The sequence below is a fragment of the Corylus avellana genome, chromosome ca1 (assembly GCF_901000735.1).
Source record: "Corylus avellana chromosome ca1, CavTom2PMs-1.0".
Taxonomy (NCBI): domain Eukaryota; kingdom Viridiplantae; phylum Streptophyta; class Magnoliopsida; order Fagales; family Betulaceae; genus Corylus; species Corylus avellana.
The window spans coordinates 27,311,611-27,335,230 of record NC_081541.1 but is presented as its reverse complement, the minus strand read 5'-3'; the positions used below and the strand labels follow the sequence as shown (position 1 = coordinate 27,335,230).

Sequence of the window (23,620 nt, the reverse complement as noted above, 5' to 3'; positions counted from 1 at the left end):
GCAGCCAAGTCATCAAGCTGTTATGGGATGAAATTAATTAATTAGTTAGCTAGAGGTAGTTAGTTCAGTAAAACAGTTTAATTAACAGTTTATGTAGATTAGCTTACGCATATAAAGTGTAATTGAAGCTTTCATTTAATTCAATGAGATAATTAGTATCAATTTCTCTCTATTCTTGTTTTCTTTTTCCCAATTCTTTCCTTTCTAACACTATTATTATTATTAAAAATTAAACATGTTAGAGTTGGTTAACTAAGAGACCCAAAGGCCGGATCATGGGAGCCATTTAGGCAAAAATTCAAATAAAATAGAGAGAATTCGTTTTTCAAAGGTCATGAATGGGATGTATAGAGCACTAACTAGAACATTAAACACACGAGTTTAAAAGTACGCTATTAACCATAAATGCAGAAATGTAAAGGTCTTAAACATGTCATAATGAAAAGAGTAGGACAAATAATTATCTCATTTGTGCCCATAGGCACTAATTGAAAATGATTTAACTAAAACATGTCATAACATGACTTATTTCCACATCTAACTTGTTTTCTACCTCCTATTGTGCTTCATCTCGACATGAAAAATGAAAACCAACACGGGTAAGTAAAAAAGCTCAATAAGTAATATTAATTCCCAACCATTTTAACATCGGTTACGTAGAGCATTTCTTTTAAAAAATTGGAATAACTTCACTTGGGACTCCTGAACTACTACGCGTTTTGAGAAGAACTTCCAAATTTCAAAAACTCTCAATTTTTCATTGAATTTTCAATTTGATGCAATTGACCTCCCTCCGTCAATTTTTGTCATTAAACCCTAATGGAAACCACTAAAAAAGACGAAATTGAATTCTTACCTCTTTCTCTGTTTATTTTTTTTTTTTTTTCTTTCCTTTTCAGTTTCTTTATATTATATGACTATTTGACTATATAGTGACATATACCTAAGTCCTAACCTTCTAATTCTTATTCTATTCTACGTTTTCTATAAGACAAAAACAAAATTGATTATGATTTTGATTCTACAGTGGTGACAATAGAGAAGACAAAATTGGAGTTAGGGTTTAAGGAACTTACAATCCGTTATTCGTACGTAGTACAAATTTCCAATTGATTGTTACCTGCTGGAGCCTGGAGATCAAGTGAAGATTGTGAAGTTGTTTGAGACTATGGAGGTCTGTAACTGCAACATTGGTTGCGCGGCTGTGGATGTTTGTGAGTTGATTTTCAAGGTTAATTTGGATGGGTCAAGGTAAAAGGCCAAAAAAATTGTTGGGTAAGGGTCAAAAACATTTGTTGAGTAACTAAGTAATTAAGGCTGAACATTTTATTGGATAAGGGCCGATGGGTTTATAGTAATATTATTTATTTTTATTTTTATTTTTTTTCCCTAAAAAAAATTTTTCTTAGAAAGTTAGGGATGGGGCTTGGAGTCCCCCCCCCCCCCCCCCCACTCCTCCGTCTCTGCCAAGCGGGCAACCAACCGACTAGCAGTCAAGGAGGTACATAGGATAATATTATTTGTTTTTATTTTTATTTTTTGTTGATGTTTAGTTTATTCTTTTCAATTGATAGTATGTTAATACTTGAATTTTTTTTTTTTTTCCCTCAAAAAGAGGAAGGAAATCGACTGTTGTTAGAACTCCAACCAAGCGAAGGACATCCACTAAATGTGCACCTCAAAGTGGGCAACCAAGCAACCAACCGACCAGCAGTCGAGGAGGTACACATGATAATTTTTTTTTTTTTTAGTGATGGTTGATTTATTATTTTATGTTTGTATTATGTTAATGAATGCAATGTTTTTTTTTTTTTTTTTGTCAAGAAGAGAAAGGAAGACAACTGCTGTTAGTACTCCAACCAAGAGAAGGACCTCCACAAAATATGCATCTCCAAGCGGGCAACCAAGCATGCAACTGACCACAAGTCGAGGAGGTACACCGGATTATTATTATTATTTTTTAGTGAAGTTTAGTTTATTCTTTTAATTTGATATTAGGAAAAAATGCAAAATCAGTCCTTGTGGTTTACTTGATTTGCAATTAACCCCTTGTAGTATCAAAATAAACTCAAAGGTCCCTAAGGTATACCAAAAAAATAATTTAGTCCCTATGGTCAAATTCCGTTTACTGACTTAACAGATTATGATAACATGAAACGTTATAACCAATAAAATTGTAATACTTGTCATATTTAAGTCAGTGTCACACTAACTGAATCTGTTAAATTAGTGGACGGAATTTGACTATAAGGACTAAATTATTTTTTTGGCATACTTCGGGGACCTTTAAATTCATTTTGATACCATAAGGAGTTAATTATAAATCAGGTAAACCATAAGGACTAATTTTTCATTTTTCTCTTTATATTATGTTAATGAATGCAATGTTTTTCTTTTCTTTTTTTTTTTTCTTTTTTTTTTTTTTCAGGAAAAGGAAAAAACGTTCGTGTCGGTGTGGAGGACAATACGCATGTCGGTGTAGATGACAATGTTAGTGTAGATGTGAATGTCATGCCCACAAGCGGTAAACAAAAAAGAAAATATGGTAGGCCACGGAAGACCACAGTGGCTGATGATATTGATCAAGTGATCAAAGAGCTGTTGAGTGACTTGGAACTATCTGAATATGAGGATGAGGACCTATTCTACGATGCTGATGAAGTCACCAAAGAGAAGGATGGAACGGCTCACTGGTGGGACAAGGTTGATTGTAATATAATTGATACGGGAGCCGAGTTTGGAGATAAGGCATCTGATGATTCAAGTGATGGTCTTGCAAGTTTGCAAGGAAGTGATTCAGACGATGTTGGAAAGAAGAAGCAGTATAGGCAGTTCAATGAGAAGTTTGACTTGAAAATTCCCATAATGTTTCGAGTTGGGGATGAGTTTGCAGATATGTATGTCTACAAGCGGGCACTAAAGACTCATGTTGTGTAACAGAGGTTCGATTACCAATACAAATGCAATTACATGAGTAGGGTTAGTGCAATATTTAAAGAAGATCACTGCAACTGGAGGATTCATGCTTCTATAGGTGCTACTCGGACTTGTATTCAAATTAAAAGCTACTACCCGACTCATATTTGTGGTAATCAGTACGAAATCACAATATGTGATGTAGAGTATCTTGTTTGTACTTATAAGAAGGATTTCAAAGATGATCCAACATGGACACCCTATGCATTGAAAGAGAGGGTGAAGAGCGACCTTAACATAAATGTGCCAATTGCTCGTTGCTATAAAGCGAAAATGGAGGCGGTACATCAACTATTTGGTAGCCATTCCAAGCAATATCGCCTCACAAAGAGATACACATTGGCAATATGTAGCACCAACCCTGATAGTAGCAATTGCTGTGTGCCATAGGCAAGGATGGCAACGACGACATGTTCCCCATTGCATTTGTTGTGGCTGAGGTAGAGACGAGATTTGTGGCAGTGGTTTATTACCATTTTACTAGAGAACTTAGACGGGGCAGCAGGCGGACTTGGTTGGGCTATCATGTCTGACAGGTAGAAGGTACCTAGTTTAATAAACTACTTATATTCTTAATGTGTTATGGTATTTGTTTATTATATTTGTTTATTTTCTTACGTATGTGTGTAGGGGCTTGGAAATGCAGTTGACGTTGTGTTGCCACATGCTGAGCATCGCTTTTGTGTTCGGCACCTATATGAGAATTTGAAATTGAGAGGCTACACGGGGAAAGCATTTAAGGATGAGTTGTGGGGGGCTGCACGGGCAGCCAATATTTATACCTTTGATCACCACATGCAGAAGATCTTGGCAATGGACAAAGGTGCACACGCTTACCTTAATGATGTACCTAAGGCATCATGGTCCAGACATGCTTTCAGCTGCCACGTCAAATGCGACATGTTGTTAAATAACTTGATTGAGAGCTTCAATGCTTGGACTAAAGATGCTAGGAGTAAGCCCATACTAACAATGCTTGAAGATATTCGTCAGCAGATAATGGCACGCTTTCAGCAAAAAAGGAACAGAATCGGGTCGACCCAATACACTGAATACTTTGATGAAGTTTTTATTCAAAGGCACGAACATTACAAAATACATAAGTGTTGTATATATACAGCCTTAGACCTAGTGTATAAAAAACAATAATTACAATACAAGGTTTTCCTTAGATACCAAGGAAAACGTTGTTCCTTGTTGCACAAGTGTAAAATCTTGATATGGTTGGATCCCTTTAATTGTGAGCTGTAGTATCTTTCCTTATTAGTTTTGAGAATCTGCACTGTCTCTGATTTTTGCGTTGCTGCGATCGATCGCAGTACCAGTAGGTTTTCGACCTTTTGCGCTCGAACGCACATTAGGCTTGCGATCGATCGCGGAGCCAGAAGGTTTTTGACCTTTTGCGATCGATCACAGAACCAGAGAACATTGAACATGATATCAGCTAACACCCTCCCGCAAGCTGATAGGTGGAGGAACCACCATCAGCTTGGACTTAAGAGAGAGGAATCGAGACGAAGAAAGACCCTTCGTCAACACACCTGCAACCTGATCATTTGTGGAGATGAACTTGATAACAACATCATGATTGAGGACCTTTTCTCAAACAAAATGATAATCCACCTCAATGTGTTTCGTACGTGCATGAAAGACTGGATTAGATGCCAAGGCTAAAGCACTCAGATTATCACACCATAGAACGGGAGGGTACTTTGAGAAATATGCCAATTTCTTTGAACAACATCCTAATCCAGAAGAGTTCTGCGGTGGTGAGAGAGAGAGCTCGGTATTCAGCTTCTGTGCTAGAGCGGGAGATCACAGCTTGTTTCTTGGCACTCCAAGCAATAAGACGGTCACCAAGAAAGACAGCAAAGCCGGTGGTAGACCGGCGGTCATCAGGGCATCCAGCCCAATCTGAGTCACAAAAGGCATTGACCTGCAGGTTACTCTTGGTGTAATACAGACCATGATTGGAAGAACCATTAAGATACCTTAACACTCGTTTGGCTACAATCCAGTGAGCTGAGGTAGGGGCATGCATGTGTTGACAAAGTTGATTAACAGAGTAAGCAATGTCGGGACGTGTAAGTGTACAATATTGTAAAGCACCTACAATTTGCCTGTAAACCGTGGGATCAGTCAAAGGTTCACCTTCATATCTAGATAGTTTGGAGCCAGATGCACAGGGAGATTTGGATGGTTTTGAGTCTACCATGTGTGCTTTGCTGAGAAGTTTAAGGATATACTTCGTTTGGCAAAGATGCAGACCAGAAGCAGTACGAGTAACCTGAATACCAAGGAAGAAACTTAAGGGCCCCAAGTCCTTTAGAGGAAATTCCTGCTGCAGCTTGTTAATGATGGTAGAGATAATAACAGGGTGAGTACTAGTAATAAGAATATCATCAACATACACAAGCATGTACACTTGAATAGAGCCATGTAAGTAAATAAACAAAGAGGTATCCACTAAGGATTCCTTGAACCCAAGTTCCAACAAAAAGGTAGAGAGACGAGTGAACTAGGCCCTAGGGGCTTGCTTGAGACCATAAATGGCTTTGTGAAGTTTACACACTTGATCAGGTGGTGTAGTTTGAACAAAACTTGGTGGCTACTCCATGTATACCTCTTCTCCCAATGAGCCTTACAGAAAGGCATTACACACATCAAGTTGTCTGATGGACCAATCAAAGTGGACTGCAAGAGTAAGAATGATGCGAATGGTAGAAGCTTTGATCACTGGACTAAAAGTTTCAGTGTAGTCGATACCACTCTGTTGATCAAAGCCCTTAGCTACTAGTCTTGCCTTGAACCGCTCTATACTTCCATCGGCTTTCCTCTTGATTTTAAATACCCATTTGTTTCTGATCACATTGTGAAATTGAGGTCTAGGGCATAACGTCTAGGTGCCATTATGAATGAGAGCATCATATTCCAACTACATTGTAGCTTTCCATCTTGGATCAGTGGCAGCTTGTTTATAGGTCACTGGTTCAAACTCAGGTAGTGTGGCTTGGTATAGTTGGAAATCAGGGAAGGACTTAAGTTGTAGGGAACTAGTTCTAAACCTAGTAGTCATGGGGTGAGGAGGTGGTTGTTGGTTGGATGGGGCAGATGCTACTGGTGAGGTTGATCCAGAAGATGGTGAGGGAAGTGGGGATGAAGGGATGGATGGAGCAGGGGCAGGTTCAGGTGAAGTCCCGGCAGGAGCTGCAGTATGGTTAGAAACAAATGGCATAACATATGGAATAAAATAGGAAACAGGGAGAAATAAGGGAGCATCACCTTGTGCAGTAATCTTGGATGGCATATGTGAGTTGACGTGATCCTTGGCAGGGAATAAGGAGAGGATAACAAAGACAGCCAAACACTCGGAGTTTTTGATAGTTGGGTTCCCTATGATAGAGTTTAAAGTATGGTGAATGATATTGCAAAACTGGGGTAGGGAGCCTATTGATGACATACACAACTGTGAGAAAGAACCTAATATTTATTGGATAGATGGGAGTGAGCTAAGAGCGTAAGGGCTGTTTCAAGAATATGTCTAAATTTTCTTTCAGCCAAACCATTTTGTTGAAAGGTATAAGGGCATGTTTTCCTATGAAGTATACCATGTTTTGTCAGAAATGATTGGAACTGGAGAGAATTATATTCACCTCCTCCATCAAATTGGAGTTGTTTGATTTTGGAGGTGAACTGATTTTGTACTAGAAGTTTAAATTTAACAAAGTGTTCAAAAACTTCTGATTTACTATGTAAAGGATAAATCCAAGTAAATCTTGAAAAATCATCAACAAAGATAACATGGTATTTGTAGCCACTAACCGATTGAATTGGTGATGTCCGGACATCAGAATGGATTAGTTCAAGGGGTTGCTTGGATACACGATTGGATGCTTGAAAAGGCTGCTGTTTACTCTTGCCAAGTTGACATGAAATGCATATAGAATTTTTATTAAAATTAAAACTTGTAACAGGAAGAGAAGTATTTTTGGCAACACGGTTAACAATATCCAAAGAATGGTGTCCTAATCTAAAGTGCCACACTAAAGAGGTGGTTTTTATTCCTAGCAAAGCAATAAAATTCTTGGTGTTTCTATGAGAGGTCCTTCCAAGCTTCAAGCGGTACAAGCCATTCTCACACCTCCCCCCCAAGAGTGTTGCATGGGTCAGCAAATCCTTGACAAAATAATGAGAAGAGGTTAGGATAAAATAGCAAAAATTGTCAAGGAAAAACTTATGAATAGAAAGAAGATTGGCAGAGGCCTGAGGACAATGTAATATATTTGTAAGTTGAAAGTTAGTGTTGGATGTAGAGAGAAGAGTTGAACCAATGTTTTCTATAGCCAAACCAGTGCCATTGCCCACTGCAACTTCCTTTATCTGCTGGAAAGGCTGTTGAATCTGTAGATTCTCAAGTTGATTTGTGATATGAGCATTGGCACCACTATCTGCTATCCACTGCTGTTCTTCATAGTTTTGATTGGTCTGTGCAACCATGGCAGCTAATTGATCAGGGGGATGTTTGCCCTAAAAAGCATAGTCCATTCGATGAAAACAATCCAATGCAGTATGACTAGTTCTTCCATAAATCTGACAGGGAGCTCTAGGACCATGAGAGAAGGGTTGCTCCTGATATGTTGATGATGAGTTAGACATGTGCTATTTGGTGGGATAGTTGTTGCTCGGATTGGACTGCCTTAGGGAATATTGATTTCCTGATTGAGACTTCGATTGTATTGCTGATTTGGGAAGGAGAAGTGGCCTCTTTGGTGCTGGTTGGAACCTCTGCTGTATTGCAGAGGATCACGGCTGAATTGAGGGCCATGACTAAGTGGTTGGGAGTAAGGCCTAGGTGCTGTGTAATTATTGCCTTGTCTTGGAAAGTAGTTTCTAGGTGAAAATCTGGAAGTCATAGGGGTTCTGCCCTTGGAAAACTGAGGGTGTGGAGTATGTGCTGTGAGAGCAAAAGTTGAAGAATCTTGGATAGATGTGTGATGTTGTTGTAGCAGCAACTCATGACTAAGGAGTTCATCCTGAAAATCTTCAAAGCTGATGGTGTTTGTAGGGGTGTGAAACGAGTATGTGGTGATAAAGTGGGTGAAGGATGAGTTCAAACCATTAAGGATAGAGGAGATGATTTCAGCTTCAGGAATAGGGTTACCTGCCGCACCAAGTTGATCCACAAGACTCTTTACAGTTTGAATGTAATTTGAGCAGGATTTGGGTCCTTGTGACATATTTTGAAGTTGTTTCTTAAGGTTGGCAATCCGAGACTTGGATTTAGAAGCAAATTTGGTTGCTAAGGCAGTCCATGCTTGATGAGAGGTATCAAGGCCATAAACTGTGGTCAAGACTTTCTCTGAAAGAGAGGTTGTGATGATGCTGAGAAGAAATTGGTCCTTTTTGTTCCAGTTTGTATAATCTGGATTGGGAGAGGTTTTGCCTTCATCGTCAGTGATCGATTGTGGAGGGCATGGTTCTGAACCATCCACAATTGCCATGAGATCATAGGTGCTCAGAATGGGGTTGATCTACGTCACCCAGCTGGTATAGTTGTTTAAATCAAGCTTGAGAAGAGAGTTTTGGGTGGTAGTAGGTGGAACAAAGACTGAATTAGCTGCTGCCATGGTATAGACAGTGCTGCAGAAAAAAAGGAAAATATGGCGTTGGCCTAAAAAGGCTCTGATACCATGAATACTTTGATGAAGTTTTTATTCAAAGGCATGGACATTACAAAATACATAAGTGTTGTATATATATAGCCTTAGACCTAGTGTATCAAAAACAATAATTACAATACAAGATTTTCCTTAGATACCAAGGAAAACGTTTCCCTTGTTAAACAAGGAACATGTTTTCCTTGTTGCACAAGTGTAAAATCTTGATATGGTTGGATCCCTTTGATTGTGAGCTGTAGTATCTTTCCTTATTGGTTTTGAGAATCTTTACTGTCTCTGATTTCTGCGTTGCTGCGATCGATCGCACACGATGTGCGATCGATCGCAGTACCAGTAGGTTTTCGACCTTTTGTGCTCAAACGCACATTGGGCTTACGATCGATCGCGGAGCTAGAAGGTTTTTGACCTTTTGTGATCGATCGCACTTGACCTGCGATCGATCGCAGAACCAGAGAACACTGAGCATGATATCGGCTAGCATACACAATATGCTCGAAGATTCAGAAGAAGTTGGAGAAGTCAAAAAGTAATGCAAGAAATTGTATTAGTCGGTGACAGAATGAAATGGAGTTTGAGGTCGACCACATGTACGATGCACGACGTTTAGTTCGGTTAGATGAGAAGACATGCACATGTGGGAGATGACAGTTGAGTGGGATTCCTTGCTCACATGCTTGTGCAGCAATTTACATGCATAAGCAAAAATTGGAGGAATATTTGGATGAATATTACAAGATGGAAAAATACATGCAAGGATATGCAGGTCAAGTTTATGGCATGCAAGGTCTATAGACATGGCCAGTTGATGATCCATGCGATGAAATCTTGCCACCTAACAATAGAAGGGCTCCCGTAGACCAAAGATGAGTTGGAGAAGAGTTGCAGATGAACCACCTAACCCATACAAGTTAACCTGTAGTAGATACGTTGTGAAATGTGCAAACTATTGGGGTTTAGGCCATAATTACAAAGGTTGTCATTTACTGTTGAATCCGAACCGAAAGAGGTGGAAACCAAAGAAATATAAGCCGAAAAATGATGCTACTCAAACATAGATAAAACTAAGACCTTTTTCAACATTAGCTTTAATTTTTTTGCATGGAATTTTGATTTGTTTGTGTTTTCTTTTAATAAATATGAAGAAAGGTTTGTGGTGATGGACTTGGTTGTAAGGTACTCTCAGTGAGTTGTTCACTGGATGTCTATACCTATTTGCATCATCAGGTTGTTCAAAGGTTGGGATTATTTATGATGAAAAATATAATATTTGGTTGATGTTGTTTTTAGGAACGTTTGTTTATGTTTTTTTTTAGGTATAATATTTGGTTGATATTGCTTTTAGGAACGTTTGTTTATGTTTTTTTTAGGTATAATATTTGGTTGATGTCAATTTTAGGAACGTTTGTTTATGTTTTTTTTTAGGTATAATATTTGGTTGATGTTGTTTTTAGAAACGTTTGTTTATGTTTTTTTAGTGACAAAAAAATGCAATTGTGTGGCATGCGCGAAATTTCCAGTCAAATTAAATAGAAATGGCTAATGGATAGATCACATTGCAAATTTTTGATAATTTCTTGGGTACCTTGCCAATTTTTAAACAGTAGAAATCAATTTAAAAATTTAATAAAACTTTGAAGAGGTAAAGTGTATTTTCTCTCTAAAATGAGAGGAGTGCGCCTATTATGCGGTCGGTCTGTAACCCAACCTTTTGCAGCACCCAATACAAATTTGACACGTAAGGGAAGCACAGCTTAAGGAATAGGATTGAAAACATGGGATTTCTTATTCATCCCACGCGAGTCTCTGCCTTTCTTCTTTAGTCTTTCTTCCTCTCTGTTTCCTCTTCCACTTTCTCTTTTTCTCTCTTTCCTCTTCCTCTCCCTTCACCGACGGCCAGAACCCAACTGGAAAACTCATTTTCAAACGACTCTCTCTCCATTTTCACCTTTAGGTTGATGTCCATTTTTGGTTTGAGAAAACCTTCCCATAGAACATCTAATAAATTCATTGAATCCAATCACCACAAATTCATTGAACCCAATCACCCAAACATCTAATCAATTCAATAAACTAGTTCCTGCAAATATCAGATGGGCTTTCAACAAACCGTTTGAGAAAATTTTGGTTTTTTTGTGGAAACGGTAGTGACCCATGCGGTTCACGGTAAAGCCAGCCGTGGGTTCAGTTGGAGACAGAGAGATGGTTGCCACCAGTATTCAACCATCTTCGGCAACCAGAATCTCTCTGTCTTCGGCCGAACCCAGCTCCATGGGTAGAGAAAAGTTCTTGCTTTGATTGAATTTGAAGCTTAAGGTTCTGGTCTATTTGAATTGATTCTGGGTTTTGTTGGAATTTCTGGGTGATTTCTCTGTTCGAATTCCAGGAGGTTCTGCCAAAAGAAATCTAACAGATTTTGCTACTCAGTGGATGTGGTGGGTGAATGGTGGGAGAGAAAGAGGAAAAAATATTTTCGGTGAAGATGAATGAACTAGAGAAGAAGAAGAGAGAAGAAGAGAAAATGGGAGAGAAAGAGAAGAAGAGGAAAAAATATTTTCGGTCAAGATGAATGAACCAGAGAAGAAAAGAGAGAAGGAGAGAAAGAAAACAATCCAATGTTTTTTATCCTATTCTATTATGTGCAACTATCTAGTGTGTACCCATTCTATTGGTTGCTGCAAAAGACGACTTTTGCAGCCAGACTGCATAGGAGGTTTTCCCAAAGAGAATAACTTTAGTGTGGTCAGTGCATAAATGAGGAATTTTGTGCACACCATTCAGCAATTGCCACATCAGCTTATTACACAAACTTAAAATGAGAACAGAATACCATAATAATTCATCTTCTCTCATTAAAAATAAATAAATATTAAAAGAAAAATTCGAAGGATGTAGGGGGAGGAGCAACAGCCTATGAGGGTGGCAGGGGTCCAAAAATGGCGTGGGTGCCGCGCAGCCACCCCTGATGGGCGGCCTGTGGCCTAGGGGGTGGCCGCGAGCCACCCCCTGTGGCCTAGGGGGTGGCCGTGAGCCATCTCCAATGGCCTGGGGGGTGGCCACGAGCTACCCCCAGTGGCTTGGGGGGTGGCTGCGATCCACCCCTAGTGGCTGAATCTCTCTCTCTCTCCAGCAGCCACCCCCCAGTGGTGGGATCTCTCTCCCTTTCTCTTCGCCAGAGGCGGTGTGAGGCGGCGGGGGCAGCGGATGCGTGTGGTGTTTGAGAGAAACAGTCTAGTGTTTTGTTCACATATGTTTTTTTTGTAATTTTTCTTTAATGTTGATGTGTCAAACTCTGAGTGGATTGCACAAAACCCTTGTTTTGTGCAACGACCACACATAAGACCTTCTCTTTCCCAAATGAGAGACATACCCAGCTGTTGGATGGTTTGGCGGCTATATGCATAAATAAGCCCAAGAATGAACATTAAAATAATGGAACTCTACATTTCAAGCCTTTTACGGGGCTTGTTGTAGTTAACCCATGTGCTACTGTCCATAGGTGCATTCTTTGGGCTTCGTTTCTGCCTAACAAAGAGAAAGGCCCAGCCTAGTGCGTTGGACCTTTACTCGATGAGTCAAACTATTCTTTAAGAAATAGTTCGGTACCAAAAACATAAAATTAAGAAAGAGTGTCAAAAGAATAGTTGATTTGTGAAAAGATAAAAAGACACTTGATGGGGAGAGTCAGACCCATTGTATTTTGAGAAAATTTATAAACATGATATTTTTAATTATTTTATAATTATCCAATCAAAGATCAAGAAATAAAGAATTAAGTGGAAATACTTCATTTTTTTTAAATGTCCATTTTGTGATACTACTATTATTGTAAAGGGCAAAAATAAACATACTATAAATTACATTTTTATTTCATAATGTATATGAATTTCTTACAAACTGAATTATAAGAATTTTTACAATCCAGTCTCTAAAAAAATAATGTGTTCTTTAAACATATGAAATGCACATACTTCTTATTAATAGTATTAGAAAATATGTAAAAAGCATGTGCTATTAAAAAAGAGAAATCATATTTAGTATTCTCTTGTCATTCTCCCATTGTCCCTTTTTAATTATCAACCATTGAATAACTAAGAGTGATGCCTTTACCTATGTAAATCCTACAATAATACAATCAGTTTGTCAATTTATAATTATCTCCCATAATGTTGACATTATAGTTATAAATTTTGATTTTTTTGGTAAATAATAACATATTCAATGGTTGGTTATGTCTCTTGACAAGTCAAATTTAATAAGGCTTAAATCCACCTATTAATAATTATCAATAAAAAATCCATTGAAGAATGTCACTAATAATAATAATAAAAAATTATACTTTTCATAATTGATCCAAATTATTCTAATTAAAAACGTCTTGTATTCATATATTTCAAAGAAAATGAACTATGCATCCGCTTAATAATGCATATTTATACAATTTTTTTTTTTTTTTTTAAAAGAAATTAAATTCAAACTCACCATACAAGCTGATAAAATCATAAAGATAATGCATATTTTCTTTTTCTTTTTGGTTTTTATTTCCTTTAATCATTCCTTCCCTCGCTGGCTCTCTTGCTCCCCAAGAATATTTTTGTCTGGGCAAGAATTCACCATTTGCTACTTTCCGAACCACCCGTGCACGCTACCCACTCGCCGCTCTATCTAAACAAACAAAGATATTTTCCTCCCAATATAAAAGCAAATTCCAGCTCTTCTCTCTTGCACACTGGTTTACTTGTTAGCTTAGGGTTATCCATGGACAGAACGGCTCTGCTCCGCTCTCTCGCCTGCAACAGATTCTTCTTCCGCTCCGCTCGCCGCCTCTCTCGCCCTTGTTCATCCCTTTCCTCTCGTTCCGCCTCGTCTTCTGCCCCAAAACGGCACCGTTTGATTCCCGATCGCAGCAGCAGACGATCCTTACTCCGCCAGAGATTGGCGTCGTCCGCCTCTTCTCTTAACTTCAGAAGAAGCTTATCCTCTCTCTCTCCCCGCGCCGTCTCCACTCCCCCCGCTCACTCTTCCTCAGGTATCGCCCTAACGTTTTTTTCTTTTTTGAAATTGCATTTCATTGCCCCGATTAAAACGTACCGACAGTGGTTTTTGTGGGGCAGAGTTTATAGGAGTGCAGGATGAGGTTGCGGAGAAGCTCGGGTTCGAGAAAGTGTCCGAACAACTCATCGGAGAGTGTAAATCAAAAGCTGTGCTTTTCAAGCACAAGAAGACCGGTGCGGAGGTCATGTCGGTGTCGAACGACGATGAGAACAAGGTCTTCGGCATTGTCTTTCGCACGCCTCCGTGAGTGCTCTTTTCGTTTTTTTTTTTTTTTTTCCTGAAAATTTGCTTAGTGAAGCCTGTAAGTAATAACTTAATCGAGTTTTGGATATAGCAAATTATCGGCTGCCTGGTAAATTTGAATTAGTAGAGGTCATTGAGTCAGTTGTCAAATATGTAATACTCAGAAACATTCAACAGAATTTTAAGAGTTCGTTTGGCATTGCTACAGTAGTGTTAGTGAAGAAAATCACTCTTTTGAACTGTGGTGCAAATTACTCTCGTTTGTGTTTTAATTGATAATTGATAGTGTCTCAAGATTTAATCATCCTTGTGTATGTAATTTATACTGCAGAAAAGATTCCACTGGGATTCCACACATATTGGAACACAGTGTATTGTGTGGGTCGAGAAAGTATCCTTTGAAGGAACCATTTGTTGAATTATTGAAAGGGAGCTTGCATACTTTTCTAAATGCATTCACCTATCCTGATAGGACTTGTTACCCAGTTGCTTCCACGAATTCAAAGGTGAAAACAGGGTTGACAGTGGAATGTAATTGGGAATTTAAATGTGTTGAATCTTGGATCAAGGTTGGATTTAATACATGGTTATTTATTTTCTTTTTTCTAAACAGGATTTCTATAATTTGGTTGATGTGTACCTGGATGCTGTCTTCTTCCCTAAATGTGTGGAGGACTTCCAGACTTTCCAACAGGAGGGTTGGCATTACGAGCTCAACAATCCTTCAGAAGATATATGTTATAAAGGTTGCTTTCTTGATGGATTTATCCAATCATTAATTCTATTGCAGTAGGTTCTGGAATATTCTATGCCTTTGAGCAGTACTTCAAGCGTCCTGGTTATCGAATCTGTCTAATTCCAATCATTTAATTCATTTTCTTCTGTTCTTCCTAAATGAATTTGTTCTTATTTTCAGGTGTTGTTTTCAATGAGATGAAAGGTGTCTATTCCCAGCCTGATAATATATTAGGGCGTGCCGCTCAACAGGCAAGTTGTTTTTTTTTGTTTATTTTCTGTTCTTACACTTTGATACCTTTGCATAAAAAATTGTGCATTCTCAATTAAATTTGTTCTGTGGGAAGTCTTAGCGATCAGTGCTGCTAAAAGATGTTCTTATGCAATGTGCTGATAATTTGAGTGTCAAAAATATTTGATTCCATGCTGCACTGGCTTCAATTTTGTTTCCTTTTCTTTTTTATTATCCATTGATTATGAATCAATCACATTGTGATGGTCTCTCTTTCTCAAGTGGCACTGTGTTAATGATTGTTTCCTGGATTTATTCATTTATTTGTATTTTACTATAGTAGGTAATGGTATGCAAGATTGTATAAGTAGATAGGAAAGAAAGTTATGCTTCACTCATTCATAATATAAATTGATAAACTACATGATTTAGAGAACCTGGTTTGTGTATGTGTTCAAATATCATAGTGACTCGTGCATTTTGAGTTTGTTGAGGTCTTGGTCATGCCATACTTCTATACTAAGGCACGCAGTTAATGCTACAATGCATCATGATGGTTCTTGGAGTTGGTCAGTAAATCCATATGGCTAGGCATGCTCTGGAAGAAACATTCTAGATGACTCAAATGTTACTAATTTGAATTCTATGTTCATTTTTGATAAATGTTACTAGTTTGAATTCATTCAAATGTCAGTTGTTATCCAAAAGATTTGATGCATTTTTTTTTTCTCATTGTTTTCTATTATTATTATTTTATTGATGGGTCTTACATGTAACTTTGGGCACAGGCTCTTTTCCCAGACAATACTTATGGTGTTGACAGTGGAGGTGATCCTCAAGTTATTCCCAAACTGTCATATGAGGAATTCAAGGTTTGTTGCACGCATCGCATCATGTTGAGATTCTTGATCTACCATCTTAGTGTAACAATATGTAACTTTCAAATAGTGATTTTTTTAGTGTTGTATCTTTGCAGTACTAATTAATTCTCTTAACCTAAATGACTTACATAGTGCTTTCTTTGTTTTGAGTGTGATACTTGTTGAACTATATAGTTACTTATTACCTATCAAAAAAAAAAAAAGTTGTTAAATTATAAAGTTCAAATGAAATCTGGTGTTATTTATTGTTTCTTTTTTACCCTGTCGATAAATGTCAATGGGGTTTTTCTGGCTATTCAATAGCGGACAATCCATTTTTATTTATGCTAATTGTCAAAAAAGTTAATTAAAAGCTTTTGGCAGAGCATTATGGTTTTTTATTTATTGTAATACTGTCACTTTATTTAATTTTTTTTAAATGCAACTCTTTACCTCTGGAATTGTGATGAAGTTTTCTGGTATCCAGTTTCGCATGTTAATTATTGAATTATTCTCATGTACTCTAGAAGGGCTCCTTCAAGTTTCAACATTGATATATGGATGACAACATTTGCAGTTTTATGACTTTTGCTATCAGTTTTGCCATTAAAGTTTCTGTAGCATGCCTTAGAAATTTTTTAAGTTTCTTTCCAGTAACATAGATGACTTTTTTATCCATATATTCTTACGTATGTGACCTCTTGTAGTTTCCAAATTGCCTAGATCTGTACTCGAACACAGTTTTTAATATTCATTATTTTGTATGAAGTATATGGTGCTATTTCGCTGAATGAAATTTACAGGAATTTCACCGTAAATATTACCACCCCAGCAATGCCAGGATATGGTTTTATGGAGATGATGATCCAAATGAGCGCCTACGAATCTTGAGTGGTAATAAATGACTTCTGCTTTTATGAATACATGCCTCTCATAACTTTCCATGATATGCATGGGTAAATTTGTCCCAAAAGAAATGTGATGCAAAACTAGACGTGTCTACCCATTACACCAAGGAAACCTAAAATGACTGGGCTTCTCCAGTGAATTTTCTGTAACTTCTTTATATATAAAAGAAAAAAAATTGCAAAATTGTAATTTTTTGGTGTTTAAGCATACTACATTCTATCTGGTTCTTATATTAAAGTACTCTACATAATTGCTTTTTTTCACAAAAAAAAGGTGCTTAAAATTGTGAATAAAAGGAATTCCCCTTTTCAATTTTTTTGAGCAGTTTATTTCAGAAGCTATTTTATACAGGCAACTAAATCAAGAAAAAGAAAATGAATGGCTGTAAAGCTATTGATTATTTACTGCCTACATTGATGTCAAGTTTGAATTCTACTGATCTGGTTCAATGATGATTTAGGATTCTGTGAAATTTATTTAAAATTTAGCATCTTACTCTCTCTATCTCCTTCTGACACAGAGTATCTAGACATGTTTGATGCGAGTTCAGCTCCCAATGAATCAAAGATTGAACCACAAAAACTATTCTCAGATCCAATCAGGATTGTTGAGAAATATCCTTCTGGTGAAGGTGGGGATCTGAAGAAGAAGCATATGGTATGCCTTAATTGGCTGCTCTCTGACAAGCCCCTAGATCTGGAAACTGAGCTTACCCTTGGGTTCTTGGATCATCTTATGTTGGGAACTCCTGCTTCTCCATTAAGGAAAATCTTGCTGGAAAGTGGCTTAGGAGATGCCATAGTTGGTGGTGGGGTTGAAGATGAGCTCCTTCAGCCTCAATTTAGTATTGGATTGAAGGGTGTCTCTGAAGATGACATTCAAAAGGTAGAAGAGTTAGTCATGAGTACACTTAAGAATTTAGTGGAGGAAGGTTTTGATGCAGATGCTGTGGAGGCGTCCATGAATACAATTGAGTTTTCTCTCAGGGAAAACAACACTGGATCATTTCCTCGTGGCTTGTCGCTGATGCTTCGGTCCATTGTAAGATATACCCTGCTTTTTGTTGTTTTATGAACCTGGCATCCTTCTCTTGTTTTATTTTTATTTACTTGTGTACTTTGCCTTTTGTTTTATAGGGTAAATGGATATATGACATGGACCCCTTTGAGCCATTGAAGTATGAGAAACCCTTGACTGCCCTTAAAGCCAGAATAGCAGAGGAAGGCTCTAAAGCTGTTTTTTCTCCTATAATAGAGAAATTCATCTTAAACAATCCTCATCGAGTTACTATAGAAATGCAGGTAGTCTCTAATTCATTTTAGCCTAAAAGTTTTCAGTTGTTGTCTGCATGTGGTCTTCTGTACTAATTATATCTTGGTTATTTTCTATGTCAGCCTGATCCAAAGAAAGCTTCTCGTGAAGAAGAAGCTGAGAAAGAAATTTTAGAGAAACTTAAATCAAGTATGACAGAGGAAGATCTTGCTGAGCTAGCACGTGCTACACAGGAGTTACGACTGAAGCAGGAAACTCCTGACCCACCAGAAGCTCTGAGAAGTGTCCCAAGCCTCTCTCTACATGACATTCCAAAAGAACCTATTCATGTTCCTACACAGGTTATCATTACCTTTACTGTCTTTTGTTTGAAAGTACTGCATGTTTCTTTTTCGGTGGGGAGTTTACCAAGCATTCTTACATGAACTGTAGGTTGGAGATATCAATGGAGTAAAAGTTTTGCAGCATGACCTCTTCACAAATGATGTCCTTTACACCGAAATTGTCTTCAATTTGGGTACACTGAAGCAAGAGCTTCTCCCCTTGGTACCACTTTTTTGGTAAGATGTTACCTTCAGGTTCACCAAATAGGTTCTGAAAAGAAAATTTATATTTAGTGTACGTTAACCTTGAATATTGTAAGTTCAGTCTCTTGTCTTTAACTTGCTATGATTTCCTTTCTAGGACCTGCCAAATCTGTCTTAACTCGGGGTTTTCATTCTTCTTTTTGTTATTTTGGTTGCCTGAGGGAGATGAATTCTTTTGTCCAATCCTTTTTGCATGATGTCTCTTGTTTCGGTGCCAGTCTTTTTGCTTTACCAATCCTCACTAAGAGAAAGAGCGACCTCTAGAATGTTCACTCTCTAGGGCAAAGTATTCTACCACCTAAAAGAAATATAAAAAAATTGTTAATGTGGAAGTAGTAGCAGTGCTAATAATGATGATAAAGTGCATAAATTCTAATGTGTATTGTATCTCTTCTCCAGAGATAATTGAGGTCACATATTTTTGACTATGAAACAATGTTCTTGACAGCCAATCATTGCTAGAGATGGGTACAAAAGACCTGACATTTGTACAGCTTAATCAGTTAATTGGAAGAAAAACTGGAGGGATCTCAGTTTTTCCATTTACATCATCTGTACGAGGCAAGGAGGAGCCATGTAGCCATATAGTTGTTAGAGGCAAAGCCATGGCAGGACGTACTGAAGACCTATTTAACCTGGTATCTGTTCTTTTCAGACTTTAAATGTAATAATTCAAGAATGATTTGTTGATTTGAACCACTTTGATTAGTGTAAATATTGCAGTAATTCATTAAATATCTTGAAGTTCTTAACTTATCAAAAAACAAATATCTTGAAGTTCTCATGCATTTGGGTGCACCATGGTCCAAGTCCTATTATCTATTTTACGGGTCTTCTGCTGATGATGCTTTATTCATGTTACTCCTCAATCAGGCTTATTTTTTGCTTTATTTTCACTACATTTGAGAGTGACCTAGTTTCTAGCACCATGAATTGAATATACTTTGGCAGACATACCAAATTCATATGCATAACTTTTTAAAATAGATTTTGCATAAGCATTTTGCACAAACGAGTTGGGGGAGAGAACTACGTATCTCCCTCTAATGCACCTCTATTTTATCACATCATAGGATTCTTTTGGTTATTGTTATTATCCTGTACATTGGATAATTTTCTTCTTATTTGTTGAGGCAAGTTGTATTGTCATTATGGAATATACGGAACCTTTGCATCAAGTCTTCCAACTGCTGTATTTGCAAAGATTAAAATGTCCATGCTCAACTAGTTTGGGGCTGCAAGCTTGATTATTCTTTTAGTATAGCTGGAGGTTTCTTTTAAACATGTTAAGACATACTATTGATTGACTGTCATTTTTTCAAAATGTTTCTTTCAATGATGAGGGTCTCTCTTTCAATAAGTATAAAAATGGATGCCTTACTAAGAACCTCTTCCACAACTTCGTGCACCTTTCTATTTTCCTTATTTTGTTGGCCACCCATGGTATACCATACTACCCTTGCCAAATCTCGTTAATACTTTGCTCCATGTTGTCATTATTGTAATTCACTTCTCAAACAAGTAGTTGCCGGTGGATGATAGATTGACTGAAGGATTCATGCATGTATCGTAGGTTAATTGTGTTCTTCAAGAAGTCCGGTTTACAGATCAGCAACGGTTTAAACAGTTTGTGTCCCAGAGCAAAGCAAGAATGGAGGTACCAAACTTTTGTGGAAAAAATAAGTAACTCAACTGGATATTAATATTTGTTCATCAAGTCTCAAAATTTGTGTTCTGTTTTCAGAACCGGTTAAGAGGTAGTGGTCATGGAATTGCAGCTGCAAGGATGGATGCTAAGTTAAATGTTGCAGGGTGGATTTCTGAAAAGATGGGTGGTGTCAGGTTAGACTATTAAAATGTTTTGAACTGATTTTTGTTTTGGGCTAATCTATATATAGTCTACAATGACCTCCTTGCTTTACATCGTTAGACTATTTAAATGTTTTGAACTGATTTTTGTTTTGGGCTAATCTATATAGTCTACAATGACCTCCTTGCTTTACATCAAAGGAATATATTGTCTGGGAATGAACATTTATCATAAATTGGAAAAATTACCTTTTTGGTCTTTGGGGTTTGCAGTTATACCAAAACTGATCCTTGGGTATCAAAAGTATTTTAAAGATCCTGGGGTAAGTTATCTGTCCAAAATGGTCATTGCCGCCAGTCATTTGATGGAAAGCATTAAATGTATACGTGGATCCACCTCTCTCCACACCATGCAAGGGGCAGTCAACCACCCCTCTAGAAGGACATCTATGCCTTACCTGATGAGGGGGTGGCCTCCCTTCATACGAGGGGTAGTCGGCCTCGCCTCGTATGGTTAGGGGAGGCCACCCCTCATCTGCTGAGGGCCAGGATTTGGATCCAAAATCGGCGATTGGTTGTGATTTGGATCCACATATACATTTAACGATTTTCATCAGACGACTGATGACAGGAATCATTTTGGACACATTGCTTGTCCAAAGGATCTTTAAGATATTTTTTATACTGAATAGGATCAGTTTGGTACAATTGAAAACTCTAGGGACCAAATAAGTATCTTTCCCTTATAATTACATATTGAACTAGAAATCTGCTTTTGTAGATTGAAGGTTGCATTTAAGAATTTTACGCAAATTACCAGGACCTGGTGATTGTAATGCTGTAATTCTATCTTGTTGTGAGATAGAAGTTGAAATGAATTTGTTAGCCACTCATCTGGAGTATGTCACCTGTTCTGACTTGGCTGATAAAAGATCTCGTTTTAATGAGCATCTTTCTAAAGCCAAAAGAGGAGCTTAGCTCTTGAATGAAGGAATTGCTTATTGAAATTTATTTATTTTATTTTAAAAAAAATAACTATCCAATAACTCTATTAGATTTACAAACATGATGCACTGATATAGTTTGCATTTTCCTCATCTACTTGTAGTTACCTGGAATTCTTAAAAGCTCTTGAAGAGAATGTTGATCAAGATTGGGATGGAATTTCTTCATCTCTTGAGGAGATTCGCAAGTCCTTACTTTCGAGGAATGGTTGCCTGATAAATATGACTGCTGATGGGAAAACCCTCACGAATTCAGAAAAGTTTGTTAGCAAGTTTCTTGATTCACTTCCCAGCAACTCACTTCTTAAAACGGCTAGTTGGAATGCTCGGCTTCCTTCAGAGAATGAAGCCATTGTGATACCTACGCAGGTGAGAATTTATATGCTTCCTCCTGCTTGTTTTCCTTTTAGATTTCTTGATTCCATGTCATTATTTATTGACTTTTACATTCTTCAGGTTAATTATGTTGGAAAAGCAGCTAACCTTTACGAAACTGGCTACCAACTTGATGGGAGTGCATATGTAATTTCAAAATACTTAAGTAATACATGGTTATGGGATCGTGTGCGAGTTAGTGGTGGGGCTTATGGAGGCTTTTGTGACTTTGATACTCACTCAGGTACAATTTGGGTCATTACATGCTTTGTGAAGGGTTATAATTGCTATTTCAGAATCTTATGTTTTTGGGGTTTCTTGTTTAGGAGTATTCTCCTTCTTATCGTATCGCGACCCCAACTTGTTAAAGACACTTGAAGTATATGATGGAACTGCGGATTTTCTCCGTGGGTTGGTAATGGATGACGATGCTCTCACAAAGGCCATCATTGGAACCATTGGCGACGTGGATTCATACCAGCTCCCCGATGCCAAAGGTTATAGCAGGTATGTGGACCGCACTTTTTAAAAGGTGGCTTTTTTCCAGTCTTAATTTGAATGAATGCGCTTCAATACAATTAAAGATGTTACCCTTGATTTTAACTGTTTCTTTGCTGAAAAATCTAAAATGTATGAGTCTGAAGTTGTAATTTCATGTCTTGTTTCAAAGGCACACTTCCAGATAGGGAAGGTCACTGCTAATGTCAGATATTAAATCGATGCTTCTAATCATAGTTTTATTGCTGTTAGCACGGGTACGACTCAAATTTACTCTTATTTATTATTTTTTTTTTTTTTCTGTAGTATGTTGCGCTATTTGTTGGGAATCACGGAAGAAGAAAGGCAAAGAAGACGTGGAGAGATATTGTCAACCAGGTAAAAGATGGTGTTTATTGACTGATGCATAGACTTTTGTTTCCAATCGAGAAATAATAACAAAAAATGAGATTTGAATATTTTCAAAATCGGTGGCATTACTATTAGGAAAACCGGACTAAAACGATGAAATTGATCTATAAATAGGCTAGGAATTTGAGTTCCTTTTAAATGACCTTGCATTGAAGCAATGGTTGGGTCATTCCTTAGATAAAGGCGTATTCACCCAAAGGTTTTTATGTCTTTTCTCTCACAGTCTGAAGGACTTCAAGGAATTTGCTGATGCAATTGAGGCAGTTAAAGATAAAGGTGTGGTGGTTGCAGTGGCATCTCCAGACGATGTTGATGCTGCGCACAAGGAATGCTCTAACTTCTTTCAAATAAAGAAAGCTCTCTAAGACCTCAAAAAAAATGCTGCGAGGATAGGACTTGCACGATTCCCCCCCCCCCCACAGGAATGAGATGTAGTCCAAAAGAGTTCCAATTTTTTATGCAGAAGCAAAGATTTTGTGATAGTTGGTTACAGGAAAATCGTTTGTAACGCGGAATTTGTACCATATCAGGGCATTGTGAAATTATTAACATTCAAATTTCCAAATTTACAAATAAAACTTGCTTAAATAGTCTCGAACACATTGCATTCAAATTTCCTACACTTTGAAAATATGTCGACAATGGAGTTCCAACAAATACGTAAGCATTGAAGCCAAGTAACATTGATATCGTAGTGTGTATCTTCTTTCAGTTTACTATTACAGTAAATCATTTTATGCTTAATATCTCCCAAAAGAATCTTAAAAGTATTAAAGAGGCGGGGGGCATACACTTAACCCTATGAACTATCGTGTGACACGTTATCCCTTCGTATTACCGTTTTCTTTCAACTGGTATCGTGTGACACGTTATCCCTTCATATTACTGTTTTCTTTCAACTGGTAGTGTTTAACATTAAAATGGACGGAAATTTACACAAGTGACTTGTATATCCAATTTTTTATTTTTTTACTTAAAA

At 37.6% G+C, this 23,620-nt stretch overlaps 2 protein-coding genes across 2 annotated transcripts; one reads left to right on the top strand and one right to left on the bottom strand.

Annotated features, from left to right (window-relative positions):
- Positions 1 to 4,416: 4,416 nt before the first annotated feature.
- LOC132168490 (uncharacterized mitochondrial protein AtMg00810-like) lies at positions 4,417 to 5,395 on the bottom strand. The gene is made up of 2 exons (XM_059579480.1): positions 4,670 to 5,395; positions 4,417 to 4,524 (listed from the first exon to the last, which is right to left on the bottom strand). The coding sequence occupies exons 1-2, from the start codon at positions 5,393 to 5,395 to the stop codon at positions 4,417 to 4,419; spliced, it is 834 nt and encodes a 277-aa protein (XP_059435463.1).
- A 7,837-nt stretch (positions 5,396 to 13,232) lies between these two features.
- On the top strand, positions 13,233 to 23,241 carry LOC132177779 (presequence protease 1, chloroplastic/mitochondrial-like). Its single transcript, XM_059590233.1, has 19 exons — positions 13,233 to 13,680; positions 13,766 to 13,949; positions 14,281 to 14,455; positions 14,563 to 14,695; positions 14,866 to 14,936; positions 15,705 to 15,788; positions 16,580 to 16,670; positions 17,206 to 17,726; positions 17,822 to 17,986; positions 18,080 to 18,298; positions 18,390 to 18,517; positions 18,993 to 19,182; positions 20,118 to 20,201; positions 20,289 to 20,386; positions 21,462 to 21,726; positions 21,814 to 21,976; positions 22,059 to 22,239; positions 22,537 to 22,608; positions 22,865 to 23,241. The coding sequence occupies exons 1-19, from the start codon at positions 13,410 to 13,412 to the stop codon at positions 23,004 to 23,006; spliced, it is 3,237 nt and encodes a 1,078-aa protein (XP_059446216.1). The 5' UTR covers positions 13,233 to 13,409; the 3' UTR covers positions 23,007 to 23,241.
- The last annotated feature ends 379 nt before the right edge of the window (positions 23,242 to 23,620 follow it).